Source organism: Lissotriton vulgaris, unplaced genomic scaffold (assembly GCF_964263255.1).
Source record: "Lissotriton vulgaris unplaced genomic scaffold, aLisVul1.2 SCAFFOLD_2385, whole genome shotgun sequence".
NCBI classification, from domain to species: domain Eukaryota; kingdom Metazoa; phylum Chordata; class Amphibia; order Caudata; family Salamandridae; genus Lissotriton; species Lissotriton vulgaris.
This window is the reverse complement of record NW_028242034.1, coordinates 85,473-112,609: the sequence shown is the minus strand read 5'-3', so window position 1 is coordinate 112,609 and position 27,137 is coordinate 85,473. Positions and strand designations below refer to the sequence as shown.

Below are 27,137 nucleotides of genomic sequence, written 5' to 3'. Positions count from 1 at the left end.
TGGCAGTATGAACCACCAAAGAATCTTGTACAACTTGGTCTTTGATGTATGTTGGGTCGGACGGGGAGGGCTTATATTGCTTGTTGACCCTTGGGGTTATGAGTCTAGATTTTTCCGGTTGCTTAAAGATTTCTACTGTGGGCTTAAGCATGCCTTATAGCATGGGCAAGAACTGCTCTGTTCTCTGACACCTGCTTAATGATTTCACAAAAATGCATCCTCAGTCTCCAGTGTCTGCATATCTACATTATGGTAGTGTGCAGCTCTACTCAGGACCTCATGGTAGGTTTTTGTGTTGGCTGGGGGTGAGGGGTTAGAGGGGTATAGATTGGGATCACTATCATCGATGAGGTCTGTCGTAATGATCCTAGGGGTCATCAACATTGTTTGGATCTATCTGTGGGTTTGGAAAGTATGGTGCCTCATGGGCGTTAATTTTATCCCCTGTGCTAAGTTCCCCTACAAATGATGGTGTGAGGAATGACCGTGGTTGTTCCGGAGGGGAGTATTCAGGTGATGAGGGATGAACTGGTGATCTGGCAGGTGCCGGTATCATGGGGATGATAGGTGGTAGAGGAGAAGGAAGAGAAGTGGTGTAGTAGCAGGGGTAGGAGGGGGATTGATGAAACAGTATGTGACTAGTGCCTCCATCTTTACGTTTTTCCATGGGGCTTTGGGTGGGTCTTGCCCCATGATCTAATTTTTAAAAGTTTATTTCCTTTTAGGGAATACGTCTGTTGGTGGGAAAGGTAGTTTGGTAACTACCCTTCCAGTGTCCAGATTGGTTAACAAACTTTTTTGTTTGTTGTCAAGTTTTTCCTGCTGTTTTGCTAGTATATTGGCTCAACAGGTTGCTGTTTCCACTCCTATGCTGTTGTTTCTGTGCCGAGGGTACTTTCAGTGTTGATGGGTTAGGCGTTGAAAGCATTTTAGGTGCCAATGATTTCTTGAGCTGGAGAATAGCCTTCGGCACCGAGGGTGCCTTTGGTTCGGAAGGTATTATTTTTGGGTCTGATGCCTCATGGTGTTTTTCCAACATCAAAGCTTGCATTTCCGACTAGGCAACGAGGTTAGTTTTAACTTTGGCGTAGTTTGTTCCTTTGGCTTTTCAACACCTCTCCGTGCCTGCTTAGGCGGAGGGGTGTTGTCTTCTCCTTTACCTGTTTTCATATACCTCTGTGGTATGAGGGCTGTGGGTTTCCATGAGCTCTTGTTGATAGTTTGTTAGGGGTCTGTATGGCTCTCACCAGAGTATTCATGTGCCCTTTGGATGCTGATGGGTTGTGGTAGGAGTTGGGGCCCTTCCCACTGCTGGGGAGTAGTATGGGGATGTCCATGGGCACATCTTGTGCTTCGGCGTCCTCTAAGTCCCCTTCTGGTTGGAGCGCAAGTGACTACTTGCCAAAGATATTGGGCACATCTTCTGCTCAGTGCGCTTGCAGGGTAGAATGGGTCCAGCAGGGTTCCCTTCATTGCCGAAGAGTCTTTTTAGACTGGAAGACCAGCCAAGCTTCTCACAACACCTCGTCGTGTTCTAGGGATAGGCAGAGGTTACAGACCGAATGTTGATCCTGCCTGAAATACTTGGTGTGACACTTGGGGCAGAAACTAAATGGAGTCTTTTCTATCACTCTTTGTGTGAAATAAGATGGCAACAGAGATAGAAGCCAAAGTCGATCCGGGTTTGATCCTGGGCGGGTAGATCAAAGTATGTGAAAGAACACGGTGGTTGTTTGTCATTGTCGTATCTTCCTTCAAAGGGTTTTAAGTTGGGGTACTAGTAAGGCCTCGTGGCAGGAATCTAAGCTTTGGTCAGGAGATCCAAGGTCGAAGTTTGAACTTATGGCAGACAAAAACAATCTCACAAAGGAGTCAATGAACATGCACAATACAGAATATAGGATGAGTCACAATACCTCTTGACTCAAAAGACTTCAAAGAAAACAAGTTGCAAATGTTCCGAGCCCAACACTAGATGGCAGGAGTTTGCTAAGCACTTGTATCTACAGCCCACACATGTTACACACATATATATATATATATATATATATATATATATATATATATATATATATATATATATATATATATGTTCCACAAAAAGCTCTCCAGTTTAAGGACGCCACTCCACAGGCAAGTTGGTTTTCAAACCCTTTTATTTGGGAAACTGCACACAACGTCCGATTTTACATTTCCCCAACGCGTTTCAAAGCACACCAGCTTCTTCCTCAGGGGGGGGCAGCATCCGGTGAATCACGGCGTCACAACTATTCTTTTCCCTTTAATGCATGCTTATCTCTAATGATGCATGCTGGTAGATGTGACCGTCAATCCCCTCCATTAGGGTCCGTGTTTTCTTTCACCAGTGATTAAAGTTGCTTTTAAATTCATTTCAACCTCAAATGGACTCCGGACCTGTGGTGCCTTTCCCTTTCCAAAACTGCCTCCACTGTTAATCACAGCCAGAATGTGGGCCGGCTGTGCAGACCTGCTTCTCCGCTGCTCGCAGGCGGTGCATCCTCCACGGCTGAGAAAACCGTGATTAAATGTTCCACAAAAAGCTCTCCAGTTTAAGGACGCCACTCCACAGGCAAGTTGGTTTTCAAACCCTTTTATTTGGGAAACTGCACACAACGTCCGATTTTACATTTCCCCAACGCGTTTCAAAGCACACCAGCTTCTTCCTCAGGGGGGGGCCGCATCCGGTGAATCACGGCGTCACAACTATTCTTTTCCCTTTAATGCATGCTTATCTCTAATGATGCATGCTGGTAGATGTGACCGTCAATCCCCTCCATTAGGGTCCGTGTTTTCTTTCACCAGTGATTAAAGTTGCTTTTAAATTCATTTCAACCTCAAATGGACTCCGGACCTGTGGTGCCTTTCCCTTTCCAAAACTGCCTCCACTGTTAATCACAGCCAGAATGTGGGCCGGCTGTGCAGACCTGCTTCTCCGCTGCTCGCAGGCGGTGCATCCTCCACGGCTGAGAAAACCGTGATTAAATGTTCCACAAAAAGCTCTCCAGTTTAAGGACGCCACTCCACAGGCAAGTTGGTTTTCAAACCCTTTTATTTGGGAAACTGCACACAACGTCCGATTTTACATTTCCCCAACGCGTTTCAAAGCACACCAGCTTCTTCCTCAGGGGGGGGCAGCATCCGGTGAATCACGGCGTCACAACTATTCTTTTCCCTTTAATGCATGCTTATCTCTAATGATGCATGCTGGTAGATGTGACCGTCAATCCCCTCCATTAGGGTCCGTGTTTTCTTTCACCAGTGATTAAAGTTGCTTTTAAATTCATTTCAACCTCAAATGGACTCCGGACCTGTGGTGCCTTTCCCTTTCCAAAACTGCCTCCACTGTTAATCACAGCCAGAATGTGGGCCGGCTGTGCAGACCTGCTTCTCCGCTGCTCGCAGGCGGTGCATCCTCCACGGCTGAGAAAACCGTGATTAAATGTTCCACAAAAAGCTCTCCAGTTTAAGGACGCCACTCCACAGGCAAGTTGGTTTTCAAACCCTTTTATTTGGGAAACTGCACACAACGTCCGATTTTACATTTCCCCAACGCGTTTCAAAGCACACCAGCTTCTTCCTCAGGGGGGGGCAGCATCCGGTGAATCACGGCGTCACAACTATTCTTTTCCCTTTAATGCATGCTTATCTCTAATGATGCATGCTGGTAGATGTGACCGTCAATCCCCTCCATTAGGGTCCGTGTTTTCTTTCACCAGTGATTAAAGTTGCTTTTAAATTCATTTCAACCTCAAATGGACTCCGGACCTGTGGTGCCTTTCCCTTTCCAAAACTGCCTCCACTGTTAATCACAGCCAGAATGTGGGCCGGCTGTGCAGACCTGCTTCTCCGCTGCTCGCAGGCGGTGCATCCTCCACGGCTGAGAAAACCGTGATTAAATGTTCCACAAAAAGCTCTCCAGTTTAAGGACGCCACTCCACAGGCAAGTTGGTTTTCAAACCCTTTTATTTGGGAAACTGCACACAACGTCCGATTTTACATTTCCCCAACGCGTTTCAAAGCACACCAGCTTCTTCCTCAGGGGGGGGCAGCATCCGGTGAATCACGGCGTCACAACTATTCTTTTCCCTTTAATGCATGCTTATCTCTAATGATGCATGCTGGTAGATGTGACCGTCAATCCCCTCCATTAGGGTCCGTGTTTTCTTTCACCAGTGATTAAAGTTGCTTTTAAATTCATTTCAACCTCAAATGGACTCCGGACCTGTGGTGCCTTTCCCTTTCCAAAACTGCCTCCACTGTTAATCACAGCCAGAATGTGGGCCGGCTGTGCAGACCTGCTTCTCCGCTGCTCGCAGGCGGTGCATCCTCCACGGCTGAGAAAACCGTGATTAAATGTTCCACAAAAAGCTCTCCAGTTTAAGGACGCCACTCCACAGGCAAGTTGGTTTTCAAACCCTTTTATTTGGGAAACTGCACACAACGTCCGATTTTACATTTCCCCAACGCGTTTCAAAGCACACCAGCTTCTTCCTCAGGGGGGGGCAGCATCCGGTGAATCACGGCGTCACAACTATTCTTTTCCCTTTAATGCATGCTTATCTCTAATGATGCATGCTGGTAGATGTGACCGTCAATCCCCTCCATTAGGGTCCGTGTTTTCTTTCACCAGTGATTAAAGTTGCTTTTAAATTCATTTCAACCTCAAATGGACTCCGGACCTGTGGTGCCTTTCCCTTTCCAAAACTGCCTCCACTGTTAATCACAGCCAGAATGTGGGCCGGCTGTGCAGACCTGCTTCTCCGCTGCTCGCAGGCGGTGCATCCTCCACGGCTGAGAAAACCGTGATTAAATGTTCCACAAAAAGCTCTCCAGTTTAAGGACGCCACTCCACAGGCAAGTTGGTTTTCAAACCCTTTTATTTGGGAAACTGCACACAACGAAATGAATTTAAAAGCAACTTTAATCACTGGTGAAAGAAAACACGGACCCTAATGGAGGGGATTGACGGTCACATCTACCAGCATGCATCATTAGAGATAAGCATGCATTAAAGGGAAAAGAATAGTTGTGACGCCGTGATTCACCGGATGCTGCCCCCCCCTGAGGAAGAAGCTGGTGTGCTTTGAAACGCGTTGGGGAAATGTAAAATCGGACGTTGTGTGCAGTTTCCCAAATAAAAGGGTTTGAAAACCAACTTGCCTGTGGAGTGGCGTCCTTAAACTGGAGAGCTTTTTGTGGAACATATATATATATATATATATATATATATATATATATATATATATATATATATTCACTAAAAAAAACATAGGTTTTAGGCCTTATATAGTTAGGAATTAACATATAAAAAACCACTGAAATTCCTCCTATATAGTTAGCTGGACATTTTATTGACATAAAACCCAATGAAATTCCATATATAGTTAGTTGCAATAACTATATATCGCGCACCCACATTATTTTGTGGCTAAGAGAGACCCAGTAGTAGTGGGAGATGTGCAGCTATGCTGCTTCTCATGTCATCTCTCCACCTTTAAATTGTCTGACAGGACAATGGAGCAGATGAGACAATCTGTCAGTCAGCCTTGCTGCCCTTTGAGGAAAGGGCATGGGGAGAAAAAAGGTGCCGCAAACGGGTTGTGAAGTTTACATACACTGCCCACTGTTAAACAGATTTCCTCTAATGAAGTGTCTAGTGCTCAGGCCATATCATCCTAATCCTTGGTGGCAGTTCATCGCTCAACTGCCAAAAAAGACCACCCTCTGGCCTTCTCCCGCCACTCTGGCCGCTAAACAGAGGGAATTGCCCAGTCTTAATAAAGCCAGATCGTGTGTGAGCTGACATGCAAATGTAGGTCATTGCATATGTAAATGTGTGATTACGAGCCTGCATGCCAAAACAAATTAGCGAGACTTTGCTCTCAGCATGCGGTTGTCACACTGGTTTAGTAGTTCACGCTAATATTTGTCAAGTTGCTGTGCAGATGAAAGTGCAATTCCCATTCCAGCTTGGAAATAGTGCTTCTAAATAAATCCCATTTAATGAAGCTGTGTGAAATGAAAGAGCCGCCTGTGTCGGGAAATATGTGCGTTTAGACCTAACATCTAGTTTAGGTCGCCAGAACCAATTGGACGTGTGCCTTTGAACTGAACTAGTGCTGGCTACTCGGTGACGTTAAGTTAAACGTACGCAAGATTCTAGCCCGCATGACTGCCTCACAATATTCCGGAAATGTTTTTTGCAAAATGGAAAGATGGCACCTTTTTTTGGTTCTTCTTTAATGCATGCCCAAGGAACAGAACAATATGAACATATTTTATGTTTTAATTTATATTATTTTATTTTTTACTTGTCCTAATTATGCTCAGTTTTTTAATGTTTCGTTTTCAATTATGTCCCCCCGCCCTTTATTACATGCCTCTGTTGTCTGCGTTAAATGTTTGCTACCCTTCATTTTACTGTTAATTCTCACATAAAGCTAACTGGCTGAAGATGGGTCCACTCACCTCCTACGTTAGCAGTGCATGACGTTTCTTTTTGTGATTGTAGAGCACACCTTTACAATGCCTGCATTTATTCGTATCAGCATGCAGCATGGTTGGTTTTAGTAGATTATGATTTATTTCCTTGCAGCATAACGTTTTTGGGAATATTACCATTTTCTGTAGTACCTTGTGTGTAGTGAAATAAACTGTTGTTTTTTGCTTTCAGAAAGCTTTGAGGCCCGACATGGGCTACAATACGCTAGGCAACTTTCAAATCGAAAAGAAGATTGGTCGTGGCCAATTTAGTGAAGTTTACAGAGCAACGTGAATTATGTCGGCAAAAGGAGTTAACCTCCGAACGATGGGCCAATCCCAGCGCGGCCCTGAGGCGAGCCCCGCGATGACGTCAGAGCTCCTTGACAAATCGGAGCGCGGCTCCTTCGCCGGCCCCGCCCACAACCAGGCGGCGGCCATCTTAAGGCAGCTCGGGCGGCGGCGGTGATCTCGGGGGCCAAAACGAGGGGTGGGCACCCTCGAAATTAAAACAAAAACATTAAAATGAAAGAGACAAACCCCCCAAGCCCCCCCCAAAAAAAAAAAATCGCGAAAAATCGCGGGGTGCGCGCACGCGTTCGCGCTTATAGATATATAATTGATTTCTCTTTTAATTTTCTCAGGAACCACTGGAGGGATTTACACAATTTTACCAAAAGCGTGATCTGCATACCAGACACTACCATTTTGACAAGTTTGGTGTAATTCCCTTCAGCGGTTCAAGCTGTAGCTGAGTCTAAAGGTCCTATGGAAATTAACATGGGGAAAACACGTTTTGGGACCCCCCTTTTTTCTCAGCCCCCACTTGACGAATCCCCCCCAAACTTTCAGGGAAGGAGCGGAGCGGAGCGAGCCATCTTCTTTGAGAAATTTGCGAAGATTCATCAACCAGGGCCAAAGTTATTCCCAATAGAATGTTGGGGATTTCCTATGGTAAACCGTCCTAACTATATATACCTACTGGCGACCGCCAGTAGGTAATACATATATGACGCTCAAAGCCTTTCTTCATTCGAAAGAAAAGAAGCAGCACTCACAGACTCAGAGATATCACGGTGATGATTTAATGTGGGGAAACGGGAAAGCACAAACGCATTTCGGCGTAAGCCTTCGTCAGTGTGTCACTCGTGACATGTAAACAGCAAGTTTTTAAAGTTGTCAATCATTGACAGTGACATAGGACTTCACCCCTTTGCACCACTACGGGCGCCATTTTTGAATGGTGTTTTATCCATTTACAGGGGTATCATTTATATAATGTCCATAGATTTTGACGCTACAATAAAGCTGTGGATCGGCTAGTGTCCTATGTACAAAATGTCAAAACATGATTAACAAACTTATACCAGAAATAACGGAAATAACAATGCAGTTCATCAGGAATAATGCAGTTCATCAAAAATAATATATCATGACATGTATCACAGAATTTCAAAATTGTTGAAGTTGTCAGGATTATCAAGAGTTCTCAGAATTCATCAAGTTTGTCAACAGATAGCATCTTAATGACCAAATGTATTATACAAGATATGTTCTCTGAATGATTTCCATCTGATTGATAAATTCCCAAGTCAACTTACAAAGGAAATAGTGCATACTCATGTAGCATCATCATTCATATTCTTTGTTCATGGTGGAAATGATTAGCAAACAAAATCCCTTTCTCTTGATTCCAGACTCTGTCTGTATATACATATGTACATGTCCAAAATCCTGCAAATACTGCACAGATGATAAATAGTGCAGGGAGCTGCCCTCGAAAATTCCAAACTGAGTAAAAAGAAATGCAAGATTTATAGAAGGCAATCATACAATTCATGGTTCTTAAGAGACAGCATTACACAGATCATTCTCCGGAGAGCCTATAATAGTTGTGATTTCATTTGCCTAAGTGGCATGACAGTTCCTCTCCGCTATTGAGTCTTCTCGGGTGTTTAGTGGAAAGGTCTACAATATATCTCGATTCCAGCCTACGGAGTCTTCTAAGCCGATCCCCTCCTCGTATATTGGGTGGAACAACATCCAATCCAAAGAATTGGAGTTTGGTGCGATCTTTGCCATGTTCCTCGGCCAAAGTGCCGGGCAACTGGATATGCGATGTCAACCTTCTCGATTGCCCGGAGGTGTTCCAGGATTCTCAGTTTGAGTTCTTTGATTGTGCTGCCGATGTAGCGTAAGCCACACGGGCAGAGCAAGCAATACACCACAAACTGTGAAATACACGTAATAAACTGCTTGATGGGCACTATGTTATCAGTATCAGGTATACTGTACGATAGCACTCTTCTGCTACCAGTACAGGCCTTGCAGCACCCACAAGGAAAGAACCCTGACAGTTGTTTCAAGGTATTTGTTTTTGGAGACGGTTTCTCCAGATGGCTGGAGACCAACATGTCACCTAATGATCTGGCTCTGCTAAACGTTATTAGAGGATGTGCCGGTAAATCCTCCTTAAGTATGCTGTCAGTCTTGAGTATGTGCCAGTTTTTATTCAGCATAGTTCTTAGGTCCTTAGCACCCGATGAATACGGGGTGATAAGTCTGAATTTACCTGCATTATTAGTAACTTTTTTATCTCTACCCACAGTTAGATTATCTGTGGCCAAGAGTGATGTCCTTTGTACCTTTCTGACGGTATACACCTGTTACAACGCATTCGTTACTCCGCACTACCATTACAACGCAACTTTTACAACGCATACCATTACAACGCATTGCGCTGGGGGGCGCTCTAGGATAGGGAATAAGTATAATATACTATCCAACACCTTCCCTAGGGTCCACGGGGACTGGAGTTAGAATAGTAAATTATACTTACCACTATCCAGCACCTCAAAGCGCTATGCGTTGTAATGGTATGCGTTGTAATGGTCGCGTTGTAATGGTAGGTAGTTGTAACGGTATGCGTTGTAACATGGTACATCCCTTTCTGACCTTCTTAAGTGTGTTTTTCAATAGTGTTTCGCCATTTCCCCTAATGGAAAATCGCGCTAGAGTCCTTTGAACAGTTCCTCCGGAGCCTTAATAATTCTCCGTAGGGAATACTGTTTTTTAGCTGGGGTGGATTACTACTGCTGGCAAAGAGTGCCGAATTGCCAGCAGTTTCTTTTCTGTAGAGGCTAGTATGGAGATGATTCCCCTCAACGTACACTCTCAGATCCAGGTAGTCCGCTGCCACCGGGCTAACTGAACCCGAGAAGTGCAGGTTGAGATCATTGATGTTAAGAACTCTAATGAACTCCTCCGCTGTATTCATCCCACCGTTCCAGACGATAAATAAATCGTCGATGTAACGATGCCAGCATATAACATTCCCTGTGTCTAGACCCACTGTGCAGCTCCTGGGCACCTGCTCCTCCCACCAGCCGACGAACAAGTTTGCGTAGCTGGGGGCGAAGCAGGTGCCCATCGCCGTCCCCTATGTCTGGATATATAGCTGGTCCTCAAAAAGGAAAATATTGGGAGTTAGACAGAAATCTATAAACTCAATGATCATTTTGTTGTGTCTGGCGAATCTCATCTGGCTCTGTTCGAGAAAATTCTTAGTAGCCTCTATGCCCTGCCTATGATCTATACATGTGTATAGGCTGGTAATATCTAAAACCATCAGCAGATATCCAGGGCTCCATGTTAACTCCTGGATTTTAGTCAGAAAGTCTTTGGTGTCCCGTATTGAAGATTTTAATTGCACCACCAAAGGAAACAGAATATTGTCTACGAAGCGTGACATGTTCTCTGTTAGACTGCCAATGGAAGAAATGATTGGGCGGCCAGGAGGATGTTCCATGTTCTTATGTAATTTAGGGAGATGGTAGAAGGTAGGTGTCATGGGGGTATTGTTTCTTAAGAAGAGATGTTCATCTTTACCAAGCATATTGAGGTTGTACCACTTTTGTATTAGTGTGTCATACTGAGTGATGCTGTTTTGGTATGCTGCAGTTGTGCACTCCATGTAGAAGTTTCTATCTGCAAGTTGCCTCAATGCTTCATCTTTGTATTGATCTCTGCTCATTAAGACCACATGTCCCCCTTTGTCCGAGGGCTTGATCACCAGAGATTTATCATTGATCAGACCCCTCAGCGCCAAGCGCTGACATTCAGTGATGTTCTTCAATGAGGTACGATGTTCCGCTTTCCTGTATGACAGGAGATCATTCTTCATGGCCTCTGTAAATACGTCCACAGCATCCCATGGTGTTTGTGGCACAAAAGTAGAGACGGGTTTGAACATACTTTCATCTCTTTCTTGATCGACTCCTTGAAGGATAGCTCGTTGTGCGATAGTTAGATTTTCAAAATCATGTTCTTGCTCTAATCGCAGATCCTCAAGTGTCTCAATAGATGATAAATCTCTGCTACTGAGAGAGTCCATTGCAGTTGCTCTAGTGCCCTTTTGGTTGCTGTTTTTTAAATGGGGACGTAGTTTGAAATACTTATGGAGCTTGAGCTTTCTTGTGAAGCGAAACAGATCTATTCTTGTCTGTGTATATTCAAGGTCATTGGTTGGACAGAATGTGAGACCCAGGCTCAAGACTTCAGTTTCTGCATCAGTCAATTTTTTCTTTGTCAGATTGACTACTGTCAGATTCACTGAGCTACCTGGGTCTAGGTTGTCAGTTCCTATTGTTTCTTGCTCGCCTTGCGGTTGGACCAGCGGGAAGTTCTTGTGTTGCTTCTGCCTCCTCTTCCCACCGCCTGCCCTCCTCGTCCTCCTCCTCTTGTTACTGTCGATGTTACATCTACATCTGGTGGTTTGTTCTTGCCATCTTGCAGCCAAGACTTCCTGATGACCTCGAACTCCTCCTGAAAAGGAGTTCTCTTTGGTCGGGCCCCTTGTGTGGCATACACTGCATCTTGGTTACCCGGGTCATTTTGCCCTCGTTGTTCGTCACCAGACTCATTCTCAGTGAGGTCGGACTCTGAGGTGGCAGGCTCTGATTCCGGTATTGCACCTGCGCTGGCAGTCACGATTACTTTCTGGAGAGCCTTACGGGGAGCGTCATATTTCTTAGCGTACGTCAGTACGCGTCCCGTTTGATAATCGTTGGCGTCGTGCTCGTATTTTTCTTGTTTGCGCGTTCTTATTTTCTGCTCGTATTTTATGAGCCTTGCCTTCATTTGGTCTTTCATCTGGGATATTAGTGTTTTCTTCCCAGGATCCTCTATATATATATATATATTATGCTCCAAATTCTTCCCCACTTGCCAAAGAATTCTCCACACTCACGGGGCTGACTTTCCAAGGTTGTTTTATTTTACAACAGACAAAACAGACGCGTTCGCGTTTCGGCACACAGCCTTTCTCGATGTCAGTAGCCACTAGACATCGGCATGTTTATAAAACATTATCCCCGCAATAAAGGAAGGACTTATGGCTTACTGACATTCACCAGCGCCATCTTGGAGTGGTATATATTATCATAGATATGATCGATCCTATGTATGTTATAAGTTTCCACGTACATTTTATCCACTCATTTAACCAAGTAAAATCAAAAATGTGAGATGTAATAGATTTTCCATCATTCCACACATACAATTCTCAGTATTTAAATCAAATTGAATTACTTGGTTTTCAAACAAAATTGAGCTGTGTATCGGCTATTATCCTCCCTTTGATGTTATTCAGGTCTGTATTCAAACAAATAAACCATTAACATACCATTTTATCTGTATTAACATTTCTATACTTTTTTCATATTTCATTTTTCAATTCCTCTTATCAAATTATTGTTTGCAATCTTGGAGCCCACCAAGGCACATCTCTTAACTTTAAATAGACTTTCAAAGTCACAAATTAATCTTAAATCCAAAATGAAAGCGTTATTTCATCCGAATTAGCCTCCAAACACTGTTCATTATATACATATATACAAATATACATATATACAAAAAAAGATATCACAGTCACATCCTTTGCAGTTTCATCATTATGTTGTTGTTCAATGCTTATGTACCAGTGTGCACCATCAGGTCTTCACCACTGTTCATACCCCAAGGGGTTTTGGTATGGAGGTCAATATTGTACCTCGATTCCAATCTTCGAAGTTTCTTTAATCTATCCCCTCCTCTGATATTGTCAGGGACTAAATCAAGTCCAAAACAGAGTAACTGGCTCCGATCACTTTTATGTTTTTCCGCAAAGTGTCTTGCGACCGGATATGCTTGGTCCACCTTGTCTATTGCCCTCATGTGCTCCTCTAATATCCGCATTTTAAATGGATGCACAGTGCTGCCTATGTAACGCAAACCGCAAGGGCAAATAAGACAATACACCACATACTGTGTGCTGCAAGTAATAAACTTGCTGATTATATATATATATATATATATATATATATATATATATATATTTTTTTTTTTTTAAAAAGCCGCGAGGTGAAACGCGTCTGTCGAGAAGGAGGGGAGAGGGAACAAAAGCACCTAATAAAGCATTTTTAGCATTATATCTTCACCCTGCGTGTGCCTCCTAATTTGGGAAGCAAAGGAATTCTTACTGCTTTGTGAGGAAAATATATATATATATATATATATATATATAGGGCAATAACCTATCAGGATAGTCTACATCAGTATCAAATCGGGTCAGCTCTGTTAAGTAAACAGGATTGTAGCGGTTCCCAGGTGTCTTTAGGCGTACCCTTGTGAGGGAGCATAGAATAGTAGGTCGCTAATTATTTGTTTTATTATAATATATCAAATCAGATGGTGACGTTTTTACAGTAGGAGACGTATTCTGCCCCCACACACAAGACTATCCTTTTTGGCAGTAGCAAAGCAATTGAAACAAAAAGGTGTGTGACACGAAACAGTGCACTTGACAAATACCATTGTGTCTGCCACTAAGAACTCAAGTTGTACCATAATGCATGTGTGAGAAGTTGGCCGGGCATATGCTGTCCACTATTCTAGTGGGCACCTTGCACCAGTCCAAACGACCCCTTATTGATGGTAGGTTAAAGACAACCTTATAGAAAGCAATCCTAGTGGTAGCTGTGGAGAGCAGCCTTCAGGCTAAGTCTCGAAGGAATGTAAAGTAGCTTGTTTTACCAGTCTATAATCTTGTGAATGACCAAATGAAAGGAGAACCTCACCAGGTATATATATAAAATATATGTATTTAATCTAAACACACCCCTCTAGTCTCTTTATGAGGCTAGAGGCAAAAGTACATACAGTAAACCTATTTAGCACACAGTAAATTAGCACAGTATACGTTCAGCCCGAGGGGTCTCACAAACCATATACTAAGTAAGTGGTATAAGAACCATGACAGACATAGAAACAAGGCCTAGGGCCTGTAGAACCGCTGGGGCAACCAGGAACTACCCAAGGTAGGGACGCAGGAGACTCACGGGGGACGCATGCAGTGTCTAAACACAGCCATGAATCACCATTGACTTCTATGGAGAAAGTTATGGTTAGAATTTTAAAGAATAGGGACACTTAGGAGTGGACTAGGAACAAACCCCTTGACATCTGGACAGTTCGAGAGTCAAGACCCATGGGAGCACCGAAGTACTCGTGTTACCTCACCCAGGGAAGCCAGGTGCATAGGTGTCTTTTTGTGTCGGGTTTCGTCGTCGTTTCCTATGGAGAGCTGCAAAGAAGTGCTGCAGGCAAAAGTGTCCGGATGGATCGGAGATCTGAAGAACCTGAAAGCAGAGGGGACAGAGTCTAGGTCACTGGCCAGCGACCAGGACGGCGATGAGCAGATGCCCACCGATGTTGGTGATTTCAGGAGCAGGAGGTGAAGCTGGACTCTTCAGCCACGAGGAACAGGAGATGTTAATGACAACCATGAGCTGTATTCACGCTGTCCCACATCGGATGCCGAGTGCTGCAGCGTCGGTATACGGATTGGACCCAACAAGCCTTGGCAACAGCAACCCACGCAGAATGCAAAGTTTGGTTTCGGAGCAGACCAGCAAGGTCTGAGGGACCCAACCTTTGGAGGGGAGTCAGGGCACGTCTGGAGCAACCAGGGAAGCCCATGAAACAAAAGAGTGACCTTCATGGGGACCCACCAGTCGACAGATCAGGGATCGCAAAGGGGCCTCAAGCAGAAATGCTAGAAGCGGGCCCACGGAACACTCGCGGAGTGTAGGCCTACAATCTTCGGTGCAGATGGTGCTCAGGGCTTGGACTACGAGTAGCCCAATGCACAACTTCGGGAAAGCTCAGGAAGTAGGTGCACTAGCAAATGTGCACGGTGTCCAGGAGTTCCGGTCCCACGTCTCTCGTGATGGCTACAGGTCTCAGTCTTTACTGGGATCTCGTGTTGGCCTCAGAGATGTCTGGAAGTCCATGTCCTGTGTCGCAAAACCTTTGGGTTCCGGCGCGAGCCTTGGAAATGCAGACCGGCAAGATGCTTCTTTGGTGCCTGTTTGAACAGGGGAGTCACGCCTTGACCCCAAGGTAGATCCTTCTGTCTTCTAGTCGAAATAGAATGTCGAAGTTCCAGGATATATGTTGCAGAGTTTCGTACAGGGTAATCAAAGTCCTAAGGACTGGGTTCCTATACCTATACCTATACTAAGTTTAGAGGTTGGACTTACTCTAAGGTCCCACCTATGGGAGGACCTGGGGAGGGGGTGGTTACACCCCTTCCCAATTGTCCATTTTCTCACCAGAGCAGGGGTTGAGTGCCCCTGCAACTGGTTTGAACTAGGATATGCACAGGGACACCAGGTGTGCCCCCAGCACTGTCTGAAAAGCATTCACTGAATGCACCCGCCCAGCCCCAATACACTAAAGGCAGTCTGGGAAAGTGGTTACACCTCACTGTGACAGGAAACCTATTGTCCAGGCCTCCCCTGCCAGAGTTTCATCCAGCAGCAGGAGGTCAGACTCGTGTCTGTGGCAGCAGCATCCATTTTGTGAGGCTCGGGCTCTTTTAAACTATTACCGGTCAGGTAAATGTGTACATGTCTTCTCCCTCTAGAAGGGTGGAATTCTACCCCCGCCGCCAGGACTGGCGGGGGGTAAGATTCCAAAGTGTTTGACACCAAAAACAACATGTTTTGATGCAGCCATTCCAAAGTTAGCATTTACTGCAAGGTTATAATGCACTCAAGAGTATATGGTATGGCTGTATCACAGAACAGCCTCAGAGAATAGATTCCGAAAGCTACAGAGGGGTCCTGCTCATACATGGGCACCCTCTCACACAAAACAAAGCACGCTGCCTTCAGGATTGTCAAGGCCTGCCATAGGAGTGACTTATAGGTTTATATGTGTCTGTATTTAAAGGTAGATATAAGTAGCCTATATTTTAGTAAGGGGTACAAGTACCACCTTGCCCAGGCTGCAGTAGCAGACCTGTTGTGCCATTTTGAAAGGCTTCCCAGGGGTGGGTGGCATAATACATGCTTCAGCCCCTGGTAGGCCTCTGGGGTACCTATGCCCTTGGTGCCTAAGGTACCATATACTAGGGACTCACAAGGGTAACCCAGGTCCAAATCTGGAGTGTACCTAAAGTACATGCAATCAATTTAGAGAGGAAGCAGCTAGGCTGGGGTCCTAGTTAGCAGGGCCCCAGCCAGAATAAAGTCGACAAATCAGTGAAACACGAGCAAAAAGTGGGGGTAACCATTGTAAGCAGATCCTACTCTCCTACAGCATGCGCTTCCAATTAACTGTTTTACTTCAAACCAACAAGAGAGTGAGAAAGGAAAGCTCATTCCTATTCAATTACTTCATATGTCCAACAAAAAGAACGAGCTTGCTATCAAACAAATCGTCTGTCATTCATGTCAATCAAATGACGTCTCAGGGAAAACCATGTGGTTTGTTAAAAGAACCCTCACACATCAAGATAGTTGGTAGCATGCTTCATCACCGGGTTCCCACCTAGATGCCGAATGCATCTTAGGTGTGCTTGGATGCCTGATTATAGTGGAGTTTTTTTTCTTGTGATGAGGTGAATTTGTGAGTGAAATTGTTAAACCTACCTCCAGGATATTCACCTTTGAAGGATACATATTAATGGACTCCTGGTGTAGTATTAAAATCAGTGGTGGATATGCTGTGAAAAATTAGTGGACTGTAAGCGTTTTCACACTTCGTCCTTAAGTAACTGTATCGCAAGTATCAAAACAGTCATTGACAGTAGCACAATAAGCGTTTTATTCACGCGTCAATTTGTTAAACAGTTTCAAAATACTTGGCTAAAGATAACAAAGGATGCAGGGCGCGACTGTATATATTCTTAAAGCTCTATGTGTGCACCCGTCACCAGGAACTTGGGATCACCGAGACTCGTGATATCTTTATTTTTAGGAGGAAGGGTCAGGTAGTGAGGAATGGGGAAGGGAAAAGAAAGCGCGTTTCGCATGCAACACTTTACTTATGCCACAAGCCCAACAGTCCTGTGCCCTCCAACCTCCTCCTCCACCGTTCTCCCCACGTTACTTGCCTGGGGCTACGGTCCCCGGTGACCGTAGCAATGGGTATCGCCGTGTCCTGTTGCTTGGAGGGACAGCCGGATACGAGCGCGTTGTGTGTTGGGGAAACCTCCCGTAGGTCAGCTCAGCCGCTCCGCTTCGCCTCCTCCGTGTCTACAGCCTCTGGACTCTCCTTTTCTGTTCTTCTTGTTCCGTCGTCTGATGCTCTGTCCTGCGTAGCTTCGCCTTCTCTCCTGCAGCTGTCCGTCGCAGCCTCGCCTCCTCTGGATCTCCAGTCACCCGACGGCCCACAGCTGAGCCAACGGCTCTCTTTTAGCTTCTGTCCGGACACCTGCTCCTCCTTTGCGCCGCAGACTTGACCGCTCAACTCTTGTGGTTGGAGTGGACCACTAGACACCATCTTGAAGTTCTCGGTGGATCGGGTGATAGGATGCTCTCTATCACATGGACCAAGATGTTTAGGGACAGAAAACCCCAAATAGTGAACGCATGCTCACTAACGCCCGCGTATTTTCGGCGCTGTTTCCGGGAATTATGATTTTTCACCCTACTTCTTGGAATATTACAAGAAATAAGGTGAAAAATCATGAGTTCACTATTTAGGGTTTTCTGGCCCTAAACACCTTGGTCCTGAAGAGAGCCACTGTGACTCAATCTGTATGCACCATTGGCTGAAACATGTTGACCAAACACCTGGATGTGAGAAACCACTAATTTGAAGGGTGAGGGTTCTTTTAAAAAACCTCATGTTTTTCTATGAGACGTCAATTGATTGACTTGAATGACAGACGATTTTCATGGTAGCAAGCTCATTCTTTTTGTTGGACTTTCAATTAACTGGCCATCTGGAAATACATACCAAATTTTAATCAATCCAGAATTGGTTAATCTATAGATGAATGTCTTTTCTCTAGCAGGTTGATAAAGTGGGCATTGAACCAAAAGTTGTTCTGGGAGGTACACAGACAAAATATCGATTTTTAAATATCGATATACAAAAATATCGAAGTTTAAATATCGATGGGACAAAATATCGAAGGTAAGTAATATCGACAGTCTTAATATCGATATTAGTATGATATCAGTAATATCGAAGTTTTAAATATCGATGTCAATAATATCGAAATGAATAACTTCGATGTTACTAATATCAATTTTTAAATAAATTTAGTGTATATTATATTGTATTTATTATGTTTTATTATTTATTTTTAATGTAATTTAATTAAATATTGCCTTTTACTACTGTAGCGGGTTGTGGGTTTATAGGGGAATAGGGTGGGAAGTAATTTATTTATGTTAAATTAATTATTAATTAGTAGGAATTATTAATTAATTAATTGAGAAATAATTTTTAATTATTTTTAATTAATTGATTAATTGATAAATATGTTCTGTAGCGGGTTATGGGTTTATAGGGGAATAGGGTGGGAAGTAATTTAATAATAATTAATTAATTGATATATGTTTGTACATATTTTAATTAATTAATTGGTAATTAATTTATATTAATTAGTTAATTAATTAATATAATTTTGTACATATTTATAATTATTAATTAGTTGGTAATTAATTAATATTAATTATTTAATTACATTAATTATAGTAATTTTTTTATATATAATGTTTTTATTCTTAATTAATTAATTGGGAAAAATAATATTAATTATTAAATTAAATTAATTACAGCTAATGTACTAATATATTTACTTTATTTTTATTGTTAATTAATAATTAATTGGTAATTAAATAATATTAATTAATTTTGGGTAAAGGAGTATTTTTAGGGTTCAGGGTCAGTTTTCAGTTTTTGGGTAAAGGGGTATTTTTAGGGTTCTGGGTCAGTTTTCAGTTTTTGGGTAAAGGGGTATTTTTAGGGTTCAGGGTCAGTTTTCAGTTCATGGGTAAAGGGGTATTTTTAGGGTTCAGGGTCAGTTTTCAGTTTTTGGGTAAAGGGGTATTTTTAGGGTTCAGGGTCAGTTTTCAGTTTTTGGGTAAAGGGGTATTTTTAGGGTTCAGGGTCAGTTTTCAGTTTTTGGGTAAAGGGGTATTTTTAGGGATAAGGGTCAGTTTTCAGTTTTTGGGTAAAGGGGTATTTTTAGGTTTCAGGGTCAGTTTTGGGTTTTTGGGGTACAGGGATATTTTTAGGGTTCAGGGTCAGTTTTGGGTTTTTGGGGTACAGGCGTACAGGGTAAAAACAAAAAAATATTACATTAAATCAAATAAATAACATAAAAAAAAAAAATTACATTAAATTATTGTGTTTTATTTATTTTAAATGTATATGTATTAGTTTTAATTTTGTTTTAATATTTTTATTTAATATTTGTAAAATTATATGTATTTTAAAATTATTTTTACATTATTATTAATACATTTAAAAAAACGATATTTTTGATTCCGATATTTTTGTACTACGATATTATTTTTTTCGATATTTTTGTACTTACCTTAATGAAGATAGGATTCCGATATTTTTGCTGTCGATATTTTTGCTCCAATATTTTTGCATTTCGATATTCTGTCTGTCGATATTATGTCAGACATTCGTTCTGGGACATATACAATTGGGCATGTTAGTCTCTTCCGAAAACCCTCCCATGTCAATTGAGTGCTGCCTATAGAATTAATATAATTTTGACAACTGTGGGGGGTCTGGCCTATCAAAGCACAGAGTGGAACTGGTTCAGATATGTCCCACTCAACTGCTACGTGGGCCATATAGGGAGATGGGTGCAGCCAATAGTAGGCGAATTGCAGCTGAGCACAGATGTAATAGACTTCAAAATACAGAGCCACCTGCTACTCCATGTGCATATGGCAATGTTAACATTTCCTATTTTAATCTAGGTTGTTTGTCCACCCATGCTAATGTAATCATCATGGACCTCGGGTCTATGAAAAATTGCTTAGTCAGTGGGATAAGGATACTATAGAAATGATACAGCAAACTGGGCAGTATCATAGTTTTTATCTATGCGTGGCTACCCACAAGTGACACTGGGAGGAAATTCCCTTCTTAACAAGGTCATCAACTTTTGTCATTACTACTCTGCAATTTTCAGATATAAATGCCTTGTTATCTCTATTAAACCGAATACCCAAATATTTAAACAAAGTCTGTATTCTGGGGTGTGTGCAAGGGTGGGGAAAGGGGGGGGGTTCAAAGGGAAAATCGTGGATTAATTCCGATTTATACTAATTCAGATATAGCCTTAAATAGAGTGAACTCTTAAACATCTGTGGGAGTCTCCATGTCTGGGTTCAGCTGGTGCATTACTGCAAATAGGGTGTTAGTGGTTGATCTACCCGGACTGAATCCTGATTGGTTTTGCAAGACAAAATTGGGCACCAAGACCATAAATCGGTTAGCTAATAACTTTGCTAGGATCTTGGCGTCCATGTTAGTAAGAGATAATGGTCTATGAGAATCGCATTGGTCGGGTGACTTTACCTGTTTCATTAGTGTAATGAGTAAGGTCTCCCTAAGGGATGGGGAAACAACACCCTATGTAAGAGCATTCTAAATTAGCCATAGTCGAGGTGCCAGCAGATGGGAGCATTCTGTAGAAAGGTTGTTATTCCCAGGTGTTTTACATGTGGGCATACTAGAAATCACAGTGGTTATTTCCTCAAGTGTGATGGGAGCATCAAGGAATTGTGGGCGAACATTATTTATCCAAGCAATTACAATGCGATCAAGGTATTGTTAGTAGTTGGCCTGTGAGAAGGTGGCACATGAAGAATGTAACTGAATATAGTATGCACAGAATTAAGATGATATATGTTCAACCTCATGCAAATCCATCTCGTCTGCCACCTTTATTTTACGAGGTCCAAGGGCGGCGCACCAGCACAGCAAGGATCCTCCCTGGCCTCTCTCCCTCCCATATGCTTGTGCTAGCTATCTGTAAGAACTCAGATAGTTTCATTTTTATGTCTGCTAGCAGTTGGATGTTGGTATGGCTCATATAGGCTGATTCCAGTGTATCCAAACAACCGCACAGAGCTTACGTATGACATGTTGCGTTGCCATGCAGATGTCCCATATATAGGATTTGAAGGCATCCATGAGCGTACAACCAGAGCTTACTTATGCCTCAATAGAGGTGAAAACAGTTAAGGATCTCAGATATCACCTTCTGTCAATTAGTGCAAAGGGTAGTAGCTGGCAGGTAAAGGCTGTGTATTCTATTGCAGGTACCTCCACCACCCACCAAACCGGAAATCTAAACAGCAAGCTTCAGGCACAAGTGGTGAAACTGAATTAAATCAGAACTTAAATAATGGCTAACTGTTCAGGGACATTAAAGGAGGACACACTTAACAGTAATGAAAGTAGTTGCTTAAGAAACCTGTTTTCTGTAGTTTGAAGAGGAGATGAGTTTGAACACCCCCGAATCTCAGCACCATATGTTGTAATAGTGAGACATCTAGTTTGATACATTTTCAAAATTGCAGGGATGCACTTCTGCCTAATTTTAGAAGAAAATGTATAAACCAAAGCGAGTCTTCTGAGAAGGCATTTCTTTTGGCGCTTAACAAAGGGGACCAACAAAGGGAGCACACAAAGAGAATACCAAGATAGGGAATGTCTTGACCTTGCTAAGCAAGGTACCTTTAATGTGATGGGCTCCACTTTTAGTATTTTTGTGGCTAAATACAATGCTATTAGACTTTATATAATGTGTAGTGACATCGAAGTTGTTCATGAAACAGATAAAACTGCCCAAGATTTGCTTAATTTGAATTTAGTGGTTCCAATAGCATATGAGGTGAAAGTGGCGAATGTACGATACCCACCCTTCTCCACTGCTACCATGGAAGCAGGTGAGCTCAGGAGTTGTTTCTTGGAGGAATGCCACATCAATCTTGTGGCAATCCAACTAAGTTAGAATTGGTCTGATCTTATGAGGATTATTGAGTCCTTTGACATTCCAGGTTAGAAAATGTACCAATTGTCACCCTTTAGCCATCCGAATCTAGATATAAAGTAGAATAGTGCATACACAATAGTGGACCTGATGGCCCATCTGGTGACATGCCATAGCAATAAAAACCCTGCGGAGAAAGCTGGAGCATCCTGAAACTGCTTCTGCCGGTTGTGAGTTCCTCTCTAAAAGACTCTCCCACACTAGCAACCCCACCCAGCAAACTCCCATATAAACCACCAAACAAAAGACCCAACACAAATGCGAGAGAACAGCACCTCATGCAATACATGTATCAACAATCTTGGTGAAGGAGGGTACCCCTGGGGGTGCCATGATAGCCATCAAAGCAGCACTGCCTGAAATGAAGGGGCAGTAGATATAAGATGCCTTTTAAAGCTACAGTAAACATGATATGCACTGGTAAAAGCCATGCGCCCTCAACCCAGATTTAAATCCACCATACCCGTGTCCTGTGCATCTGAGCATAAAACAAGAGTAGAAGAGTTATCAGAACAAACATGTATACATCAGTAGATCATCGCACTGTAGGAAATAACATACTGTCCAAGGTCTCAGTCACTGAAATGAAGAATATCACTTTACTTCACCCAGCTATTCATTCAGTGTATGTGGGCAACGTCGGGAGTCCGCTGCAGGATGAGGCAATCTGTTTTACGAAGAGAGTGACATTCTGTGGCGTTAGGAGGACATGGGGCTTGTTTTGGTGCATTATTTTCAGTCTTGAAGAGTAGAGCATAGCATAAGGTATGCAGACTTGCTTTAATTTGCATTTGAGGGGCAAGTACTCCCAGCAGGGCTCCTAGATCACAAGTGTGAATTCTGGAAATATTGATAGGGCCATGACCTTATATGTTAAAGATTGTTTCTCCCTAGCTAATTGGAGAATAGCTAATTGGAGAATAGTGTCACAATTCTAAAGCCTATCTAGGATAGTATGAGGTGTTGCCCTAGGGTGTGGCTTAGGCCCAATAGTACCAATCACCTTTTTAATGGTGAATGAGGGAGAGAAGTTGTCTGCATCAAAGAGGGCTCTTTAGCTAGGTTTCCACATAGTCTGTCTTGTTACCGATGTTGGTGGGTTCAGGAATGCCCACCTGTTGTAACATTAAGAGTCTTGGACAGATCTAATAGTTTCACATTTGTGTCTGAGGTGGTATCCTTCAAAATAAAGATCTCATGATACTGCAGTGGAGAGTGTCTTTTCCTTGTTAACTGTGTGTAGTTGTGAACTGGTCCACTCTAGGAGAAAGTGACTATTGATATAAGGCTTTTCTTCATATGTAGAAGGAGTTCCTGGTCTGCCTTGTTGTCACCGGATCGTTTTTCACCCACCGTGCCACCTCAGTTTGCACCCAGACATTGCAAATCAGTCCAGATCCTGCTCCAATCAGAACAGTCTAGCCCAAACCGCCAGGCCAAGTTTTCCCTGTACTGCAACACAAACAATCCAGGACAGTTTAAACCCTGATTAGGGCTTATCAGTCAGATATAGCTTGTTTCCAGTGGCACAGTGAGCAGGAGACCCACGTCTGGGAATTTAAGGCCTGGAAATTCGGCTGGACTGTTACCATTGGGCAGGGTCTAGACTATTTTGCATATGGCTGGATCCACATTGAGATGGTATGGTGGGTTAAAATGATGCATAGTGATGCAGCCGGAGCAATTGCAAGTGGCTGAGATTAAATCAAGCATTCCGCCAATCACCATGTTTTTGATGCATTTGGTATACATGGCACTCTCAGCTCAAATGTTATGCTCAATGCTTTCTGCTATCTGATGAGCCATCACCAGCAGAACTGTCATATGCTTTTATGTTGTCTTGTATTGGATTTTAATTGCTTCTATACTATACCAGTTCAGTGCTTAATTTGAGTTGGTGATTTCCAGTTCTCGGCACGGGAACTTAATTTCCAACACTTATGACAGTCTGCCACATGGTGGTGCTGTTTGACTGTTTAAAGATGAACACAACAACAGTTTTCTATTCACTCAATATACAATAAAATGTACTAATACCTGCCACTCAAGCCATTTTTATAGCATTGGTGGTCTGGAATACTCGTAGGAGTGTGATGGTTAGTTGCTGTGTTTGTATGTCATGGGCAGTGCTGGCAGGGGCAATGGGCGGTGTAAGCTGTAGTGGCCACCTGACGAGGGCCCTGACACCTATATTTGTATTTACAAATTAAGCACTACCTGTGCTGTAACATTCTCTCGATAACTGTTATTAACTTTTTGGCTTTCTATACTTTTTTGTTGCAACATCTTGAGTTGTTGAATCTCAGATACTTAAATTCAACCAGCATACCCATTTCTAAATTGTGGTTATATTTCTGTATGCCAGTTCTTTCCAAATTGCACTCTATCTTCCAGCTCTTGTGGCTTGAAGATCCCAACTGCTAACTGCCTGGTTCTACCACCACAACTCCCAACTGCCAAGCCACTTCCACTCCACGTACTCTGGGTATGTACACCCAGAGTGCTTGACTTGAGTCAAGCACCCTGGGTGTACATACCCAGGGTGTACATATTTAGCCATCACCTGTGGCTCAATATGTACTTCATTGGTTTTTGCATCTTTGTTACATGTGAGTACCTACCATAACGTGACTATTGATATATGCACAGGAAGAAGGCTCCAAGACCTATTACGTGTATAATTGATGCAATTTACCCTTTCATTAGGGTATGTTTTGTGCATGTGAAGAAATCTTATTTAAGCAGGGCCTTAACCATCCACATCTTATGTCAACAAAAACATGAGCAATCTACACAATGAACAGATACCTCACCTGACATCAGCACCAACAATGGCTTGACAGCTCCACCCCAGGGCGCCCCTAAAGAGATGAAGCCATTAATATGATGGTCCTTCCATTCCTGTGGTTGTTTAGTTAGAAAATGGAGGAGATACAGGCAGCCAAGGCTGTGACCAATAAGATACACTGGCTTCTGGTAAGCTTCATACATCTCCTCAATCAAGTCCTTCATCTTGTGGAAGTATTCCTCCTGTACATCTGGGGGGGTCACAGGAAAAGCAGACGTTTGAATTACAACTTATGTAGGTCATTGTAAGCATAAACAGGTATTAGTTGCCATATACAATACTCTTTAGCATCAAGCCACTGGTTGTTTACAAACGTAAGCATTGATTAACATAGATTTTTAGGAACTCTTGGTCCGTGTCACTCTTAGAGGATATAAACAGAGCACTGGACTGGGAGAAAAGTGAAGTATTCTTTTAAAGATCTATGGGTCAGTGATAATGAGATACCAAAGTAACGTGTACCATGAAGTGACTTGGCTTGCACATACATGAGACTGTCGGACAGATTTACAAAGATGTCATGCAATTCAGTGGCTTTTCCTTGGATACTGGAGATATTGCCTAGCCTTCCGAATAACTTCATACATGATTAATCGCCAAAAATACTATGATCTACTCTGACCCACCAATTACCCAAACAGAAACCTGCTACATGCGTTTTCTTGCCAATATTCACGTGGACTTCAGCCGCATACCGAAATTGATAGCCGCCTCGGGCTTCTTATTGCAAGCCGAATACAATGTGCCTTCACTTAATTTGCATCCACCACACCTCTGGTCCAGCCGTGCTCTAAATATTAGGTGCTCACACAGCTGTTCTGATGATGATCTCAAATACATGAGATTGAAACACCTTTGACCATAGAAAAACCTAACTACTTATTTTATTATATAACAAATTGCCCAAAAGGAGTCTCTTCTTGTTGTTTAACTCAATGCATGTTTTAACGTCTTCTAACTCACCACAGCACATTTTTTCACTTATTTGTGAGCACTAGATCAAAAAGTTAAAAACAAATTAAAATGAAATAATACTTTGCAATGAATACATTAATTCCATGACAATGTCAAAATGTGTCCTGCCCTATACTTACCAATGATACACTCTATAATGCTGGGTCCTATAAACATAGAGGACTTATGGTATTTTTCCTAACACATTTCAGAGACCTATTGCCTTAGTGAACGATTGTTTCTTTGAAACTACATTACAACAAAAGGGCTTGCTTTTCAAGATGCCATTCTCGATAGAAAATGAAAGGAACATTTAGTTTCTGAATATAATGCATTGCTGTCATATGGTCTCTTCATATTACTACTACTTCTTGGTGTAGGTGACTTTGAAAAGCTTTGAGGACTAGATGAATTGCTGGTACCTGTAGATGATTAATATGAAGATGTGTTTGAGCTATTGCCCAGCTAACCTGAAGGGATGCATCTTTGGTAATGGTGATTTGAGGAATTGGGGCTTTGAATGGCTGGCCTTGCAACAAGTTGCTGTTATTCCCAGTGGTGGCTGGCAGGGAAGGGGGGGGGACAATTTTTTTTTTTTAAAACCACTTAACTCCTGGCGGCTGCCTCCGTATCTCCTCCGTCATTGCTGATGAGTCTCGGAAGCACACAGGATGTGTTTTAAAGCTTAGTGGGGAACATGCAAAGTGCGCATGACTGGCCGGCCCAAGACGGCTGGCCAAGTAATCAAGCGCACTTACAGCCTGATTCATCAAGCTTTTTTGCGCTCGCAAAGGGCCAGATTCTGAGAATCCGGCCCTTTGCGAGAGCGATTTTTGCATTTGGGATTCAGCATCCCAAATGTAAAAATCGCTAATTGCGATCTCGCAATTTTGCGAGAAATGACATTTAAGGAATCTCTATTTGAGATTCCTTAAATGCAATTCAACATCCTATTTCAATTTGCGAATTCGCAATTTCTAGGCGCAATTTACCGCGAGGTCAGACCTTGCGGTAAATTGCGAAAACTCAGAAAAATGCATTTAAATGCATTTTTCTGAGTTGCATGTTACACACACACATGTCCTTTGGACATGTGTGTGTGCAACACCTGTGTCACAGATCATTTGAGGGGTGCTACAGGGTGTCCTTTGGACACCCCTGGCACCCTTCAAATCGCTATCTTATTTGCGATTAGCAAATTGCTAATCGCAAATAAGGAATACTCACCATTCATTCCTATGGGCCTTTTGGCCCATAGGAATGCATGGGGAGTTTTTCCTTATTTGCGATTAGCAATTTGCTAATCGCAAATAAAGAATGTGTAGGAATCGCAAAAAATATTGCGATTCCTACATGAATCCCGTTTTGCGAGTCCTTAATAGCGATTCGCTATGAATCGCTATTAGGGCCTCGCAAAACGGGAGAATGATGAATCTGGCGGCAAGTGTGCATGAACTACTCTTCATCCTGGGG

At 42.8% G+C, this 27,137-nt stretch overlaps 1 protein-coding gene across 1 annotated transcript in view; it reads right to left on the bottom strand.

Moving 5' to 3' along the window:
- The window catches only part of LOC147669087 (phosphatidylcholine-sterol acyltransferase-like), a 127,080-nt gene that overhangs the window by 69,852 nt on the left and 30,091 nt on the right, over nucleotides 1-27,137 (bottom strand). The window contains exon 2 of the mRNA XM_086948235.1: nucleotides 24,676-24,900. Within this exon, the coding sequence (XP_086804361.1) occupies nucleotides 24,676-24,900 (225 nt within the window). The remainder of the gene's footprint in view (nucleotides 1-24,675; nucleotides 24,901-27,137) is intronic.